This window comes from Mustela putorius, unplaced genomic scaffold (genome assembly GCF_011764305.1).
Source record: "Mustela putorius furo isolate JIRA1106 unplaced genomic scaffold, ASM1176430v1.1 tig00537227_pilon_pilon_pilon, whole genome shotgun sequence".
NCBI classification, from domain to species: Eukaryota; Metazoa; Chordata; class Mammalia; order Carnivora; family Mustelidae; genus Mustela; species Mustela putorius.
This window is the reverse complement of record NW_025422368.1, coordinates 30,193,794-30,212,675: the sequence shown is the minus strand read 5'-3', so window position 1 is coordinate 30,212,675 and position 18,882 is coordinate 30,193,794. Positions and strand designations below refer to the sequence as shown.

Sequence of the window (18,882 nt, the reverse complement as noted above, 5' to 3'; positions counted from 1 at the left end):
TTATATTTCATAATAACCCTATTAGATAATTAATATAAAGCACTTAGCACGGTGCCTGTCATGTTGTAGGGTTCAGTTAATTTATTATATGAAATCCTTATTAATCCAAAAGAGCAGAGTCACATAGAGTATGTGTGGTTATTTAAATTTAAATAATTAATATTGACGAAACTTTAAAATTCAGCTCCTCAGTCTCACTAGCCACATTTTAAGTGTTCAATAGCCCCACATGGTTAGTGATACCATATTGGACAACACAGATATAAAACATTGCCAACATTGCAGAAAAGTTCTATTGGATAGTGCTGAATAAATGTTGACCTTATTGCAATGAAGATATGACTGGATCCTTGTTTGTTTGTTTGTTTTTTTAAAGATTTTATTTATTTATTTGACACAGAGAGAGAGAGATCACAAGTAGGCAGAGAGGCAGGCAGAGAGAGGGGGAAGCAGGCTCCCTGCTGAGCAGAGAGCCAGATGTGGGGCTCAATCCCAGGACCCTGAGATCATGACCTGAGCAGAAGGCAGAGGCCCAACCCACTGAGCCACCCAGGTGCCCCTGGATCCTTGTTTTAACTTTCAAACAACATAGGCACCTTACTCTGACTTAAAAAATAGATATTTTTAAAAATATTATAAACATGTCATCTATCATGTATAAAGCCACTTTGGTTTCTTTATGTATGAACTAGACATATAAAGTTTTGCTCATCTCCAGAATTTTCAAGTTGGCTCTTCTAATAATAGCCAGTGATTCATACTGGTAGATTTGCATTCTTTTTTTTTTTTTTTTTTTAATTTTTTATTTTTTATAAACATATATTTTTATCCCCAGGGGTACAGGTCTGTGAATCACCAGGTTTACACACTTCACAGCACTCACCAAATCACATACCCTCCCCAATGTCCATAATCCCACCCCCTTCTCCCAAACCCCCTCCCCCCGGCAACCCTCAGTTTGTTTTGTGAGATTAAGAGTCACTTCTCCCAATTCTATTAGGCCATATTGTAATCGTGAGATGGCTTATGGCTCATAATCCGTTTTCATACCACAAAGGAAACTTTTCAAGGTCTAACTCTATGAACTTGACTCCACTTACATATAAATATTTAGGTAGTATCATTCTAATATTCTTTGAGGCTCTAACAGGCTCTAAATCATGAATCCATGAGTTCATGAGTATTTACTGTATGCCAAAACTGTGAGGATACATTAAAATATGAGACCTAGGCAGCCTTAAAATTTTCAATAGGATAAGGAAGATAAAATTCATGTATACAATAAATGAGGTATCTAGCATTTTTAAATGTCTATAATGTTATAAATAACTACATACAAGTAGTAAGTACCATATTCTAACAACTACTTGAACAAGCCACAGACATTTTAAAAATAACCCAAATTAGAAAAGCACAAATACAGATCATGCTGTTTCTCAGGTGACACTAAAAGTATGCTGAATAACAAAAGTGAGCATGCCAAAATAATGTGAAATGACAGCTGTTTGAAAAACTTGATTGAAAAATCTATTGGTGGGCTTTTTTCTCTTGTTTAATAAACTTTTCTACCTATCTAAAAAGAAAAGCACATGTGTCATAATATATAAAACAGTTACTAAAGTAAAGAGTTTAGGGGCACCTGGCTGGCTCAGTCCAGTTAAGCATCCAATTCTTGATTTCAGCTCAGGTCATGATCTCAGTGTTGTGAGATCAAGTCCTATGTGAGCTCCATGCTGAGTGGGAAGTCCACTTAAGATTCTCTGTCCCTCTCTTCTCCCCTCACTTACACCTGTACACACTCTCTCTAAAAATACACACAAACAAAAAACTATATAATGGTTTTTTTTTTCATTTAAAAGAAGTAGATGCTGTTTTAATCAAGTATTGGAAGTAATTTTTTTATAAAATTATATTAAAATCAAATGTTGAAGGTTTCTGTTACATCATGCACCCAAAATAACAATCTTCCTATGTTCTAATTATTCAAGTCTTGACTTATAGACTAAGGAGTAAATTTTGGCAGTAAAGAGCACTAATTCAGATTAAGCAAATAATCTTAGATTTAGACTCACAGAAATTGAAACAAACCAGAAGCAATGTGAACCAATTAGACCAATGAATAAATACATGTGAAACAATAGTATGTTTTTCCCTCTGTGTCTGAACTTTTACCTCTCCAGTCTCTGCTTTTGAGGTTTCTTTCTTATGGGATTCTGTTGATAACCAAAGCATCAGTAAAAATTTCAGGACATTTTCTCTGGCGTAGCTTCCTATGAAATAAAAACTGAATTTAAATCTGTGAAGGATTATTTTCTGCCTATATGGGTAATCAATATTTCCCTCAATTCGCTCTCAAACGGACTCTTGTTGTATTAACTTCTTTTAAAGAACTCAATCTACTACTCCATGACCCAGTTACAACTTGAGAAATAATTGACATGGGTCATAAATTCTATCTTATGTGAATGGTCAGTATCCAGGATTATGAGTCACAAGTGTTCGGTGAGTCTAGTATTGGAGTTAATGGCCCATCCATTGTTGAGAGCAGCATATTTCCAGATATCCACAGTCCTTTTTATTTACCCCTGGGAGAAGCAGGGAAAAAATAATCCACGGAATTCCCATCTTGCTTAAAAGCAAAACATCTATAGGAGACCCAAGAGTATTGCTGGCTGAATTCACTAACATAAAAGCCTGTATTTCATCAGCTTTTCTCTCATTAAAAAATCAATATCAGCTATTATGGAAGGCTCCCAAAGAACACAGGGACCATTCACCCAGTTTAAAATGTTTATCACACCCATTATTATATCAGATATTTCCCAGAAGAAATCTTTCTAACTGTTTTATGTGGTGGCAAAGTGTGTCTGCTTCCCTAAGCATAACTATCAAAATAGCTTTGGACTTAGTAGGAGGAGAACAGAAGCTGAAACTTTACAAGTCTTCCTGTCCTGAAACAAGATGGGATTGGAAAAGAGACAAACCATAAGAGACTCTTAATCTCACAAAACAAATTGAGGGTTTCTGGGGGGTAAGTGGGTAGGGAGAGGGTGGTTGGGTTATGGACATTGGGGAGGGTATGTGCTATGGTGAGCGCTATGAAATGTGTAAGCCTGATGATTCACAGACCTGTATCCCTGGGGCAAATAATACGTTATATGTTAATAAAATTGTTTTTTTAAAAAAGGAACTTATCTGTTTATCACCTGTATCTGTTCATTACCTATACTAGCCTAGCCACCATTTCCTTTTCTTATTGCTCCAATTAAAGTTATTACCCTAGGCTAAGAGGTACTTGAACCACATCTATGTGAGTCAGAGAACTGACATGACTAAGTGGACCCCAAAATGAGGTTGTCTTTACTCTGATGGCAGGGTCACAATACTCAAAGTCTCCTCTCTCAACAGAGGCAAAGTTTGCACTTGTTACCTTTAATCAACCACATAACAAGGAGAGAACTGGGTTTATCTACTTTGAAGCCATCTGAACTTGGTAGTCGGTGTACAATGGGGGTTTGGGGAGAAGAAGTAGTAAGCACAGAGTGTACTTCCCAAGAAAATATTTGACGGGGTTATAAGCAAGCAGGTGTGAATTCTGAGTATCCAGAGAAACCAGAAAGCAAAGCAATTCAGGCCTAGGTAAGTAGCCTCTTCTTAGCAGATGGACTGTCAGAGTCTCTAGAACTCTAAGTACAAAACTGAAAAGATAAAGCCTAATCTAGACTGTAGTTGCTGCTGGAAATATACCTCTCTATGGTCGATTTTAAATTTAAAAGTCAGTGTTGAACTTGCTATTTCTAGGCTTTAGTACCCTATAAGGCCAGACATTTTTTTCATTCATTCCTTCATTCATTCACTCGCTCATTCACGCATGCATACACGTATTACTTCACAGACATTAAGTTCTATTTGCAAGGCTCTGTGCTTGGCAATATTAAAAATTTAACATCAAATAACTCATTTCTTGTCCTCAAAGGGCTTCAGAGTGAATGTGATAAACATATAAGTGAACAAAACAGTACTTGAAAGCGGTGCGACAGAGATTGCATTACTGTGCAAAGAAAGCAGTAATTAAATCATATCAAGAAAATCTGTGGTGCTTCAAGAAGAGAGACATATTTAAGCTGCACTTTCAAAAGGAATTTCAGTAGATAAGGAGGGAAAGGAAAGGAATCTTGATTGAGAGAAACATTTAAGTATGTGTGGAAGCTCAAAGAGCATGCGCATGACATGTGTTGGAAATAGAGGTAATCAAATGTACTAGTCTGTAGTACAAAGGAGACCTAGATAGCAATTGATGAAATGACAGATAACAGTTAGATTATAAAAGGCATTTATGACCAGAATAGGGATTTTGGACTTTGATATATAGACACCTGAGAACCTCAAAGTTTCTTTGCTTTTAGTGAAGAGAGTACCATCATCTATCTCAGACTTAAAACAGATAACTCAAGTTATATAAGTAGAACGAGAGGGATTAGAGAACTAGAAAAAGGCTATTCAAGTTATCTAAGAAAATGAAGACAAGGAGCTGAGTGAGGATAGTAATTCCAGTGGGAAAGGGAATGAATACAAGAGACTATTGAGGTGGTTTTTGGAGAATAATGTATCTGACATTGGGAGTCAGGAAGAAGAGGGAATCAAGAGGATATGAAGTTCTTGGTAGGTGGACATTGGTGGCAGTTTAAATGGTGCTGTGAAATAGGAAAAAGGAAATAGGAAAACAGGAAAAAGTTTATGGGAGAAGAGAATTTGCTCAAAATTAGATATCATGAATTTTGATCATCCATGAGGAGAAGCACTTAACAACTTTCCAAGACTACCTGATCCATTTCATGGTTTTAATTACCATTTATATGTTAACGACTCTCAAATCTGTATTTAAAGCTATATGCTTTAGATTCTACTCAGCCCTCCAAATATATACAATTTATCACCCAACTCGACTTCCTATTTATCTTTAAAATCCAGTAACTTATCTTTTTTCTTTGTTCCTAAACATTCTCATACTTTACTCTTTTATTTGGCCTCCCTTTAATACACTTTCCATAAATAACAATGATGATCTTTTTAAAACACAGTTCAATTATTTTCAGGCCCATTTAAAAATACCAAAAGAGCTGTCTTGCCTTTAGGATAAAGTACAAAACTTTTATATTGCTAAAAGATCCTATCCTACTCACCTCTTTAGGCCTATATCTTGAGATCTTATGTTCTAGAAGCTCTTCTGGAATTCTTTTTGTGAACTAATGAAAGAGATGTCTTTCTCTCCTGGATATATGCTGTTGCCTCTGCCTGGGTGGGGACAGTAGGAAAGGAAAACAGTTTCAAATCCATTTTTTTCCACACTTGAACTTCATCAAGTCAATCACAATTCACCCATCCTTCCTAAACCTATTCTCACTTTACCTTTTATTTTTAGCATTAATAACATTGTTCTTAACTTCCCACTACAGTAAGAGTGCCTCTATTCCATAGCGGGAAATAGTTTATCATCTTAGTCATGAAGGTACTGTTGACATTCTCCTCCTTCTCCTCCTCCTCCTCATGCTCTTCCTCTTTCTTCTTCTTTTTCAAAGTTTAAATTTCAGATTTAAACATTTTCTTTATTTCTCAAAAAACATTTTCTTTATTTTTGCCTATAATTAAAAAAGAGTATTATCCCTTCAGTCTACATTATAATATAAACACAGTATGTTTCCAAATGTTGGCAGGAAAATAAATATATGAGACTTTGTATAATTCTATCTTTACTTCTTTGGTTTAATAATTTTTAAAAATATTTTATTTATTTTTGAGAGAGACTGAGAGAGAGAGAGAGAGAGAGAGAGAGCATGAGAGGGCAGAGGTCAGAGGGAGAAGCAGACTCCCTGCCAAGCAGGGAGCCCAATATGGGACTCCATCCCGGGCCTCCAGGATCATGACCAGAGCCGAAGACAGTTGCTTAACCAACTGAGTCACCCAGGTGCCCTTTTTAATAATTTTTAACAGATAGAATCACCACTTAACTAGGAAAAACTGTGTTCTTAGAGTATGAGTCACATAGTCATGAAAGAATTTTACATTCTTTCATGAAACATAGGGATGAGTTGTACACTCTGTACTTCTACACCATTTGATCTGGACACCCCACTTACACTTTTGGGGGATTAAGTTTTTCTTCTTTAATGGGTATTACAATATAATTTTTGTGTAACAATTTATAAGAATAAGCTTTTTCTTATTCAGTAAGTCATTTGATTGACATAGAACATGTTAGGTATTCTTATCTCTACTTTTAAAAAGGAAATGGAGTTTCAAGAGCTTAAGAGATTCTTTTCGGGCGCCTGGGTGGCTCAGTGGGTTAAGCCGCTGCCTTCGGCTCAGGTCATGATCTCAGGGTCCTGGGATCGAGTCCCGCATCGGGCTCTCTGCTCAGCAGGGAGCCTGCTTCCCTCTCTCTCACTCTGCCTGCCTCTCCATCTACTTATGATTTTTCTCTGTCAAGTAAATAAATAAAATCTTTAAAAAAAAAAAAAGAGATTCTTTTCATGATTATTCAGATTTTACATAGTAGGTCCAGAAATTCTGACACTAGAATCCTAATTATTCTACCGTCCAGTGCTGAATATGCCTCTTCTACAAGAAGACAGGGTGAGGATAATCTTACTATCATTCTTACTTCACTGGTTTATGGTGAAGATCAAATTAAATTATTAATCTGCAAGCACTTTGACAACTTTATTGGTTCTTCTTATTACTGTTTTGTTGCTTTTGTTAGCAAACACAAGGAGTTAAAAAAAAACGTGAATTATATCCATTAATATTTACAAACTGAAAGACACTGTTATGTTAAGTTTAAGTTTATATGTATTTGTAGAATTAACCAAGTAAGCTTAACCAAACTTGACTAAGTAAGATTTTATTTAGATTTATTCTGAATTTTTTTGCTTTGGTTTTGTTTGCTTTGCTAAGATGCTACATGCAGGATTGCCTGAGCTGAGTGGAATCCAAGACCTGAAATACGTGTATAATAATCTTCGTCCACAAGACACAGAACTGGAAGCAACAAGTCATTTTACCAAGTAAGATTAGCTGTGAATGTATGAGTGTGCATATGCTCAAGGGCCACAGATACGGGTTTCACGTTTGAGATGATTTCAGAGTGAACAATCATTGGTATAAAGCTGTCATATCTAGAACTATCCTGTGTCTTCTTTCTGAGGGGATGGAAAGGGAGAAATGTGAATGTGGAGCGGAAGGCCTTAGTCAGTGTTTCTGTGGCATGCTATTGTTTGCTACCCAGCCTCTTCATCTAAAACACTGGTCAATACGAGGTCACTAAAAAGAGCAAGCCTGACATAAATAAATTGGTTGTTCTACTTGAACTATGTCCAGGAAAATAATTTAGGAAAAGAGACTTACGATGAGATACGGACTTGCTACTTTCATCTCTAAGGCAGTACAAATACTGGAATATTTGGTAACTATTTTCTATTTTGAATCTATTTTTTATTAAGCAAGTCTGGGAAAACACTAATGCACATCAAAGTAAGAGTCTGGGCAGAATACAGTGAATATTTATTGGACTCAAAATCATTGTCAAAAAGGTGGTGCACTTGATAATAGAATATTCCTTTGAACTTCAATCTTTGAATGGATAGCATAATTGCTAGCAAATTTTAGGTACTCGATAAGTGTTAGCCACAATTATTATCATAGTAAATAGTTTAAGTAGAGAAATACAGTGCTCTTACCTATAACTTCTTAATATTGAATCTTATTTGAGTCTATTTTTAATTGCTCTGATCATTTTAACCAGAAATTTATTAATACAAATTATATTCTTTTTAATGGATGTATGCTTTGTCCTTCTGAGGAAAACAGTATTTACACTAAAATCCCACCCAATTATTACTTTTTCTCCCCCTACCCTTCCAGAATGTGTAGTGAGAACTCTCTATTACAATGAAATAATGAGAACTAATTGGGACATCCTACATACTTGATGAATTTCCCTTCTGCAAAGAATCCCTGTTTTGTGAACTCTAATTGATAAGCTGCAATTGTGAGCGAGTAGAAGCAATATGGCATAATTATAGAATACTAGAACTGGAAGTGCCCTTATTTATTCTGACAAAAAATATGCAAATGAGGAAACAGATTCAAAGAATTAAATGTCTTGCCCACAATTAAAGTAGTAGTAAGAAACAGAGCTAGGATTAGGACCCCTTGCTAGGACTTTAATTCCCTGGTCTAGGGTTTTTCAACATTCAATACTGGAAACTAAAAAATATAATTAAGGAACACCAGGCAGACCCCTTGCCAAAAATATACCTTCCTGCTACCTAATTTGTTTCTGAAATTCTATCATTAGAGACTCTTTAGTGGAGTCTGGTAGGGTTTTTTTTGAGTCTTTAAAAATGCCTTTAATAGTAAAAGTTATCTCTGAAAGAAGCATTTGCTTATGTCCACTTAGAAAGCTACGTGTATTAGTTAACAATCATCTGTGGCCAAAGACACTACCTTGAAGATTTTTGTTAAGTATTTCAGATCCCTTGTTTTATGGATAAGGAACTCTCAAGTTGCCTCAACTAATGGGGACGGAGGATTTGTGTGAGAAATCCCAGGGAAAGGCTGACAACCTGCCTCGGGAAGAGTAGAAGGTCTTTGGTCCCAGAGCCTGGAATGCCCTTTGGAGTTCAAAACAGCGAGCTCTGGAATCTCATCAGCAGACTTTCATTCTAGCTGCTCACCCCCAATCCAGTTAACTCCATCCTAAGTTCACATGGTACCAAAAATAGCCCCCTCAGTCTATTCCATTAGGATCTGAGTAGGATGCCTTTCTTTAAAGTGAGCTGCTGCACAACAGGCACAATGATTGACATGTCAGTGGGAGCAGGGGGGAGACAGAGGAGGAACATGGAGAGGTCCAGAAAAGGTAGAGCCTAGAAACGTGATCAGGCTGAAGCCTGTGTTTGATGTGTCATTATTTAGATAATTTACAAAGAGTCCCTACTATCATTTAAAGCAAAGGAAGAAAAGAACAAAACTATATATGGAGGAAGAAAAACTCTTTCAGGCCCTAGCCACAGGAAAAATGTAGATATGCTTTATCTCTCTGCCAGAGTTCCAACCCTCCACATTTCCTGACTTCAACTGATACATCCAGATCTGTAAAGAGAGAATATGGATGATTTAGATATGGATGAGCTTGCCTACATTGACTTATCTCCTCTTCCTAGTCAAGATATTGTGAACTAATATAGGAAGCAGATCTTAAGCCACTAATCTCCTGGCAGTGAGCTAGACCTCATTATCCTGCCTGCATATCTCTGCCAGGCCAATTTTCTCACTTTCAGATGTTATATAGTATGTTCTGTTAATTAAACTTCTTTATACAACTTTATGATAAAAAACTTTTTCTCCATTGCAGACTTGAAAAGCATCTAGTCACCTAAATGAGGGCACATCATTTCTCTGTTCAATAATTGTCTTTGACTCGCCATTTCCTACCTCTTACTTTTCAGAACCTTATGATCTGATTGTCTTTATCAAGGTTTATCCACCCCACCTCCATAATTCCCAAATGAGTCCTCTTCTGTGTAGGTTACTTTCTCAGTATACATTCATTCTTCTTTTGTCTGTTTAATGAATAAGAAGTGCTTCCAAGAAATCATAAAATTACTGGGATAGAGAGGGGAGTCTGATCTTACAGTTCTACCTATCCCTTGAGATCCTAGACCATTTGTACCCTCATCCATGAAACCTTTTCAGATTATTGTAGTAGGGACTAGTCTTTTCTTCTACAGTTCTATGGAACATGTACTATTTCCTGCTATACTTAATTTATTAGTTAATTACATGCTGTCTAGTATATCACCCCAATATACTGGTTGGTTATACCAGTTTCTTCCAAGTAAAACCAGGAACATATTCCCATTTTTCCACTTTCAAATATATCTGAATGTGAAACAAGTTTTATTCCCCTTAAGATATATTTAAAAGTTTAACAGAAAATGCAATGTAAACATCAAACATTAAGTGTATAAATGTTATATAGCAATGGTTAACATTTAACATGGTACTTCTTATGTGTCAGGCCCTATTCTAAGTGCTTTTTTATATGGTAACTTGTTTAATCATCAAAACACATCTGTGAGATAATATCATTTTAATGTATATTTTTAGATTAGGACATTGAGACCCCAGAGATGCTAAGTAATTTGCCAAAGGATATAGCCAGCTGTAGAGAGAACCACAATATGTATCCAGGGGGTTATGCTCCAGTGTGTGGAGTCTTAAATTCTATGCTTTGTGATGAAAACCATCTCTCTCATATGCAGGCTCTTGGGATAGGCTGGTTCATAATTCAGACCATAGTTTTCTAAAGTATCCTTAGAGCCCAGTCTGGCTACAGTTTGAACAAAGTAGATCTTTTCTCAGGAAATAATCCTCATATCCTGACTATCCCTAGCATTGATGGAGGACAGATGTCCCTTCCCAGTACTGTTATCTCTGTGCCATTTGGGGGGTTCATGTAGAGCAGAAAATCAGCCATACATACATCTTGCTAAAATGTAACACAGAAGCTGATGAGGGTGAGGGAAGGTTTCAGAGGACATAGGCCTGCGGGACCACTCTGCCATTGGAAAGCCACAGAGTTGCCTTCCCTGAAGCCTCCTTAGCCCAAACAGCCTCATGGTGGTCTGGCGGATGTATGCATTGTCCCTTAGGCTGTGTTTGGCAGAACTCATAGAACAGGCAGATTAGCATATCGTATCTTTCCTGTAAATAGCTCCTTCTAATTCCCGCTAAGACCCCCTTGTCACACATCACGTGCTTGAGAAACTGTGATAAGGATTTGTGATTATCCTGAAGGACCAATAAAGAGCAAAGTGTCTTGCCTTGGAGCGTTGACCGCTTTGCTTTCTGCTCTCTTTCACAGCAAAGTTTGGAGTAATCTTTCATCTGTTGGTACAGGGATTGCAGGCCATGCCCCCTGGAAGTTTGGTTTAAGATCTGCTATAATTGCTGCCCTGGGGGACCACCATGGGGTAATTTGACTAATGACTCAAAAAACAGTCACTCTCTTTCCTTTTTCTGTTTTGGCCCCTGACCAGATGCCTTGAACCTCTCTCTCTCTTTTCCCCTTTTCTGCTCAGAGAAAGGAGATTTCTCTCACAGAAGCATGAGACTCACTTTCCCTTTAACTTCTAAGAATCTGTCTCAGTAATATATTTTATCTTATAATCTCAATCATACACCTTTATTTTTAGATACGATTTAATGTGTTTTGAGTTTGCCTTTCAACCTGTTCTCTAAACTCCTTGGTTAGCAAATGTAAATCAAGTGCTGAGGATCTTTTCTATCACACACCCGGGTGAAGAACCTGTTCCGGAGATTCAAGAAACCTCAATTAACCATGACTGTGATTCTTAACCATTTTTTTAAAATTACTTAAAATTTTTACAACTGATTGTAGAATATCTCTTTTGTCAAAACTTAATGTATAGAGTGACTTTATAAAAGAAGCCTGAAAAATTAAAAACAAGAGTAGAAATTCAAATGGCATGATCCACATGATTAAAATAAATGTTAGAAATTATGTGCACTTGTTTACTTTTCTATGTAAATAATATTGTTATCTTAAGCTGTGTTCTCTGACATCACATGGATTTCAGAACTTAGGGAGGTACTTGAAGTGTAGACATGCACATAATTTACTAAAAGAGAAATGAAGTTATGTAATGGCTTTAGCATTAATGTTGGTACTTCAGCAAGTGGTATTAACTCTTTTAATATACTTATGAGTGCTCCTGTATATTTAAAGGCCTTGTTTTCTTTTTTCTGATGGGCTAAAAATGCTTTATGCCACTGTTTATTCTGTTGTTACTATAAGGTAGAAATAAAAATAAGATAAGAAAATCTGCCCTCCACCACTACCACCACCAAGCTCACAGATCTGGGTCATGAATGAGGACTGAGTCATCTGAGACACAGCATGTGTGGCTCCTTAAGTACCCTAGTCCCAACTGCAGTATTAGCATTAAGAGGCTGCCCTCTTGACATTGTTTGAGACTTGAAAGAAAGAAATGGCTTTTACTGCCTCTCCAAGAGAGTACTCAATTTATGAACAATATAGGATCCTACCTTATTCTTGGGTATTCACAGTCCGGGTTAAGAACTGATCATGAGAGTTTCCAAAGACACTATACTCCACATGGCCTTAAAAATTGTATTACATTTAATGGTATTTAGAGGAAAATGAGAATAAGAATAAAATTGGTTTACTGGACACAAAGGTTTTTCAGAGGACTGCCAACTCCCCTCTCTGCTTCCCTTACTTTTTTCTACTCACCTTATAGCCAAGTGCTGTTGAACAGGATCAAGAAAGTCTCATGACTCTGTTCCTGAAATTGATACTCTCATGTAATATCTCTGCAGAGCCCACTGCTAGGCAACAAAAGCAACGATCCATTAAAATGCTGTCCGAATGGGTTATTTTAGAATTTTCAATCACTTTTAAACCTCGGGTTAGCTGTCCTTAGAAACAGATAACCTATTTCACAGACCAGACTGGGATCATTAAGCATAAACTTCCCTGCCTACCTCCCTCCCCAAATACAGATCATGCTTTTTACTTCATCCATTTTCTGCTCCAAAAATGTGAGAGGAAATTTTTCATGTATTCCCAGATATTCCATTTGGCCACCACACAGATTCTTTTGTTTAGTAAGTGTAAGATCTCCTGCTCTTCAGCTAAAACTGAAGACAACTTGAAGCAAAACACAAAACACCAAACTTAAATATATATATATATATATTTGCATTAGTGAGGTATTTTGGTAGCAAGAACCAGAGATTCTATCCAATATCCTTAGAGGAAAGGGTATATATATGGACTCAAACTATAACCTAACAAAGCTCAGAAACCTATGGGACCTGGCTAGTTTCCGGTGGAAACAAAGACCTTCTACTCTGTTTACTCTACCTCTTTGCCCATTGACCAGTATTCGTCAGTCTAAATTCTGGAGCGAGACAGTCTACTTGACTTAACTAGTTGCATTTGTCCCAAATGTACAGGATCCTTCACACAAAGCCATCATGGATTCTCTTGCCCATCCTTATATCTATCATGGGCCACCCCTTGACAAAGAACAGCCTAGAGTTTATTCTCTGAACTTTGAGCTTTAGAGAGAACAATCTTAGTTATGAGGGGGCCTCTCAAAAATGCAGAGGAGGCATGATGACTGTCCCAACAAGAACAACTATAATGCCACTGGAAATGTTGGTGACATCTGGAAAGAGTGCTCCTGGACTCCTCTTAACAGTGCCAGTCTGTGAGCCACCTACGGTGTGCAGACACAATGCCAGAACCTTCCAGTGTTTCTGTCATTCATCCTTAGTTATTTTTCATGGCTACAGGGCGAGATGAGACTCTTTGTGCTCATATGTCTCAAAACACAGTTCAGTGGCCTTTTGTCTGATTCTCTTCAAAACTGAGAAAGAAAATATGGGTCACGGATGCAGATCCCTGGATTCTTTCATCATTAAATTTTCTCGATGCTATTTTAATACTTTGTAAATTGTTATCTCATGGATTATTGTACTCCCACAAACATGGGTCAAAGTTTTCCTTTGCCTTAGGTGAACCGCTGATATCCACAGAAATAAATGCTCACAAGAAAAACAAACAAAACAATAGAACCTGGAGGAATTAACAATCACGATGTCCAACTTCCCCTAAATTAGGAAAGCAAATTTCAAAGAGAAATGCAAATTCAAACATGTGGAAGTTTCCTTTTCATTGTGAGTCTCCCATTAAAATATATATATATAAATCTGAACTAAATTGACTTTATAAACTACTTTTTGAACTGCAGGTATAATACCTTTTATAATACTGTATATCCTAAGTTGCATGACCCAGTCACACTCTGAAATAATATTTCAGAAATATTACTCATTACAATGTTGGATAGCTTGCTGGCTTTTCTAAATTTCTGCAATAGGAAAGTCTCTGTTTTGGGTTTATATATGGTACACTGAGAATTTGCCCTATTTCTCTAAATATCAAGTCATGATACACCTTAGCTATTAGCTTTTTAAAAAAGATACTTTAACTCTTCGGGAGACTATCAGTCTAAAGGTTAAGAGCATTTGGAAAGTTCAATGTACCCACCAACAGTGCCTGAAGTCATTAGTTACAAAAGATGAGTAGTCCAGATGGCGCTATTTCACAACAGCTGCTAACCCCACAATGGAGACTTCCATCAGCCTATCCTCACCCTGTGAGTTACACACAACTCAAGTCATTTCTTATTTTTAAATATATTTTTTTCACATTTTAAAGATTTTTATTACCTTAATTATGGCACCATTTATCACTATTGATTTTTCTATATTATTGCATGTTAAGATTTATTTTCCTGCTTTGTGTAAGATTTCAATTTAATACCATCAATAAAATAAGCTGGCTTTGGGGAGTGGTCAGTGGGAATAGAAACCTGGAATATCATTTCACTGGCCTAATACTCACACATAATAAGACCAGTCCATCAAATTTTTCTAGTCCCTTTCTTCCATTTGTTCCGATTTGGTTGGTTTTTCTAAGTAGCCTCCCTAAGAAAGTAAAAGAATTACTTAGTAATAGTCAAGACCATGGAGCCTAGAATTCTTGTTTGTATGCAGAGTTAGGTGCTTGTGATGACATTTACATAAGGCTCGCTAACCTTGTAGATAAACTTTGCAGGCTTCAAACTTTAGCTTGGAAAACCAGTTTTTTTCATTTTTTGTTTTTTGGTGTCTTGGTTTTTTTATTTTGTTCGTTTGTTTGTTTGTTGTAAGCCAAGTTCTAAACAATGAAGAAAGAGAAAAAAAAATAAAAAGAAGAAAGAATGATAAACCTAAAGCTACCCCTTGTTTTAACCGTTACCTAATTTCTCTTTTCTGGATTTCAAGAGTTTACCACAAGTCATTTTCCAAAAAACCATAAATCTGCACGTTTGTTTTCTTTTGTATCCCGCTATCTGTAGTTTGCTACCTTTGGGACTCATATATATTCATTTCTTTATATATTTGATAGTAAGCTTTCTGAAATAATATTTTCATTATATTATTCTATTTCCAATTACTCTTCATATGTTATCTAATTCAATTCTACCAATAGTCCTGGGGGATGGGCATGGTTTAGTCGTCACCTATGTTTTATAGATGAAACAACTGAGTCTCTTGGAAGCTAATTGACTTTCTTGAGATCACAGGCAGAACTAATAAGTGAGTTCAATATAGAGCAAAATTGATTTCTTGCATGCTCTTTCTAGGACCTTAAGCAAAATCACATGGTAATTTCTCACATGGTGAAAAATCCTACATGTGAAACTCCTAATACTCTGATAATCTCAGATGTTTTTTAACTAATGTCTTCAGGTTAGGTGAAAGAATATAGTAAGAAAATATCCAAATATCTAAATGTTTAACAAGAAAATACCTAAATGCTTATAACCATGTATCTCAAATTAGGGTACCAGGACATCAAAGCCAGAAGGATTAACATGAGATATTCTTTCATAGTATCTATTTTATTTAAAAAGTTAGAACATGATGTTGGCTAACTGAACATTAAAAAAAAAGTTAGAACATGAAGCTTAACTTTTTGTGTTCACACGTGTATATACATGTGCAGCCAAGGCCATCATCTCTTTTTATGTCAGACAATCTTGAATTTTTAAAAATAAAAATGCACAGAGAGGAACTTTTTTTTAATTATATGTCAAGGATGCATCAGCAAAGATTATTCATGAATTCACTTCATAATGGTATTGGGTTTTTGGGTAAAAAATATGGGTTTGAATACTTTTTGTTCCAGTATAAGCTTAGAACCAAGTAGGAATTACCTTGGTAGCACACTTTACAGACTTAAGTATGAGAAAGTGTTGGGCAGATATTTCAGAGATTACAGATTCAACATTGAACTATTATTTTTCTTCATGGAATAAAAGAAATTGCGATAAAGTTATATTAAGTCATTGTTCCCTCTGAATTGTAAAAATGACTCACAAAGCTGGACACTCCATCACTAACTCTAATATAAAAAGAAAAAAAAAGTAGTGTGTTTATCACACATGCAAAGTCAATACAACAAAAATGAAGTTTGGAGGTTAGTTGAAGTAATTCGTTCATGGGGAGTATGAGTCACTTGAAACTCTTCTATATATATATGATAAAATTACAGAGTCAGTGGTAAAATAAGAATGTTCTTATGCAAATTCCTTCACAGATAAAGTCTTTTGAGAAATACTTCCCTCAGACTATTAAAGAGACTGACTAGTAAACCAGGTATTCTATCAAACCACAAAATGTTATAAACAACTTCAGCAATAGAAATAATGCTCTTGAAATTTCCATCCTGTTGCCTCAGAAACTCTCTCAACTGCCGTTCCACCTCTCCTCAGTGGTTATTCTGATGTGGCTTACAAAGCAGTGAAAAATTTTTGTCCCTCACAATCACATATTAATATAAATGCGAGTTCAAAAAATATTACAACACTTAATCTGAGGAAGAAAAAAAAAGACACTACTGTTCTCTGTCTGTATGTTGAACCTGATGTGGAAGATCAGACCTCCTGGATTCAACCCAGTTTTCCAAGACTGATAAACTCAATTGCTCATTCACACATACACATAGCTAGGAAACCTGTTAGTAGCAGTTGCTTCTAATGATAAGCAATTTAAAATACTGATGTCATATGAAAAGGTGAATAGGTTATGAAGCAGAATAAATTTTATACACATTTTTAAGATAGGATCTAAGGCTTAAGATCTTGTGGTTACTGTATAACCCTTTGGACTATGTTCCCTGACTATAAAAAATACTGTTAAATGTTTTCCTAAGGGTCATTTTTATTTATTTTAGTGCCTTTATTCTTCCTAAGAATTGCATGCTAAATCTATTTGTTGGCTAAGTCAAAGTTGAAAGACTATTTGTTATAAATAATCTACAATGAGAGCAAAGAGTTGGGAATCAGATAAACATGAGCTGAAATTCTCGGTTACTACTCTCAATGTCACCTTTGGTATTCAATTAACCTTTTTTGTTTTTTGTTTTTTTAAATCTATTGCTGAAATAATTCTTTGCTTTCCTATAAGGATGAAAAGATTAACATAAGGCATTCAGTGCAGTCCTTGCCAAAGGATATATACTCCCTGAGGGCAGAAATCTGATTTCTGTCTACCTCTATGTTCCAGCACATAGAACAGTGCCTGGCAGGGAGTTAGAATGTTTATCAGTATGATCTGGAGGTTTTCTCTAAGAAATTTAAGATCTGGGTCCTTCCAACTGCTGCTCTGAACCTGTAATATGAGGATACTACAAAATATAATCCTGCTGATGCTGCTATTAAACAAAATAAATCACAGGACTACCATCTGCATAAATCAGATCCTTGCAGAGGCCTGAAACCTACTACTCTTAGTCCCCAGTCCCAAATTGGGTTATATTTAACAGCGCTGTTTTATCTGACCTGTTAAATCTGTCACCCATGAGATAGGAGACCGATTTAGGTGAAAGTCTACCCTAAACTATAGGCTTATCATAAAAGTTCATCCTTCACCTCGACTGTTGGACAATATAAGAATAAGGCATGGACACCTCATGGACACCACTCACCTTTGTGAAGGTGAGTACATCGGAACTTAGGCCTTGGGGTTCACAGCTGATCTTCATGAGAAGTGAGTACATGCTGTCACCCTGGAGTTTCCACTTCAACACATAAAATATGTTCAGTAAATATTCATTAAATGAATGAATGAATGGGTGAGTATCCATAAATCATGATTAACATTGTACTCATACTACTATTATTATCTTCATTCTTTAAACTATGAATGAGAAAAGAAAATAATGTTTTATACTACACAATAAACCCATAAAATTCATAAAGTCAAAGAGTATCTTTAGAAACATGAACACTGTGGAAATGAATAATGATAAGAGTCATATTTTAACTTTCTTAGCAAATTTTGACTTAAATTGGTGTATATTAATGGAAAATTTGGGAATTTATTTTAAAGAGTCTAATGCCAGAACAAGATAAATGGGTTTGAAGCTTTATAAAATTGAGGAGAAAATTATTAAACATTATTGAACTACATTGTTAATACTGAGGACATGGCAGATCAGTCTTAAAAAAGGCATTGCATGATAACTTTGATAAATGCCAACCCAGAAAAGTACTATTTAATTATATTCAACATCCACTCCTCTTAGAAAATTTGTTAGCTCAAATAGAAGGAAACTTAGATAAACATCATACTTTTAAAAGTGGAAGATTAGGGGCACCTGGGTGGCTCAGTGAGTTAAAGCCTCTGCCTTCAGCTTGGGTCATGATCCCAGGGTCCTGGGATCGAGCCCCGCATCGGGCTCTCTGCTCAGCAGGAAGCCTGCTTCCTCCTCTCTCTCTGCCTGCCTCTCTGCCTACCTGTGATCTCTGTCTGTCAAATAAATAAATAAAAAACTTTAAAAAAAAGTGGAAGATTATAAGCATTCCCATTAATGTCAGGAAAAAAGATAATAATGCCTTTATATTGATAAGTAAACCCCTATGTTTAAGTTTTATTATATTGTTATTTTCCATTTGAATAAGACAACAAATAAAATAATCTTTGAGAATTAAAAAAATGGAATAAAAAGAATTCAGTAAAGTAAGTAGTTACAAGGTAAAAAGTCAAGACTCTGTAGTAAAAAAGATTAAAGGGGAAATTTTATATGATCAAAAGATATGGAAAATAGTAGTTTTTTCTCAAAATAAATAATAGTTTATATTAGATTATATACAATAATATATAATATATGTAATAGTTTATATTAAATAATAGAAAAATAGTAGTTTGTTTCTCAAA

General features: G+C 35.8%; 1 protein-coding gene across 2 annotated transcripts in view; it reads left to right on the top strand.

Annotated features, from left to right (window-relative positions):
* The window catches only part of PIK3C2G (phosphatidylinositol-4-phosphate 3-kinase catalytic subunit type 2 gamma), a 354,996-nt gene that overhangs the window by 260,975 nt on the left and 75,139 nt on the right, over nt 1-18,882 (top strand). For both annotated transcript variants that reach the window (XM_004755743.3, XM_004755744.3), the window contains exon 26: nt 6,955-7,064. In XM_004755743.3, the coding sequence (XP_004755800.1) occupies nt 6,955-7,064 (110 nt within the window). The remainder of the gene's footprint in view (nt 1-6,954; nt 7,065-18,882) is intronic.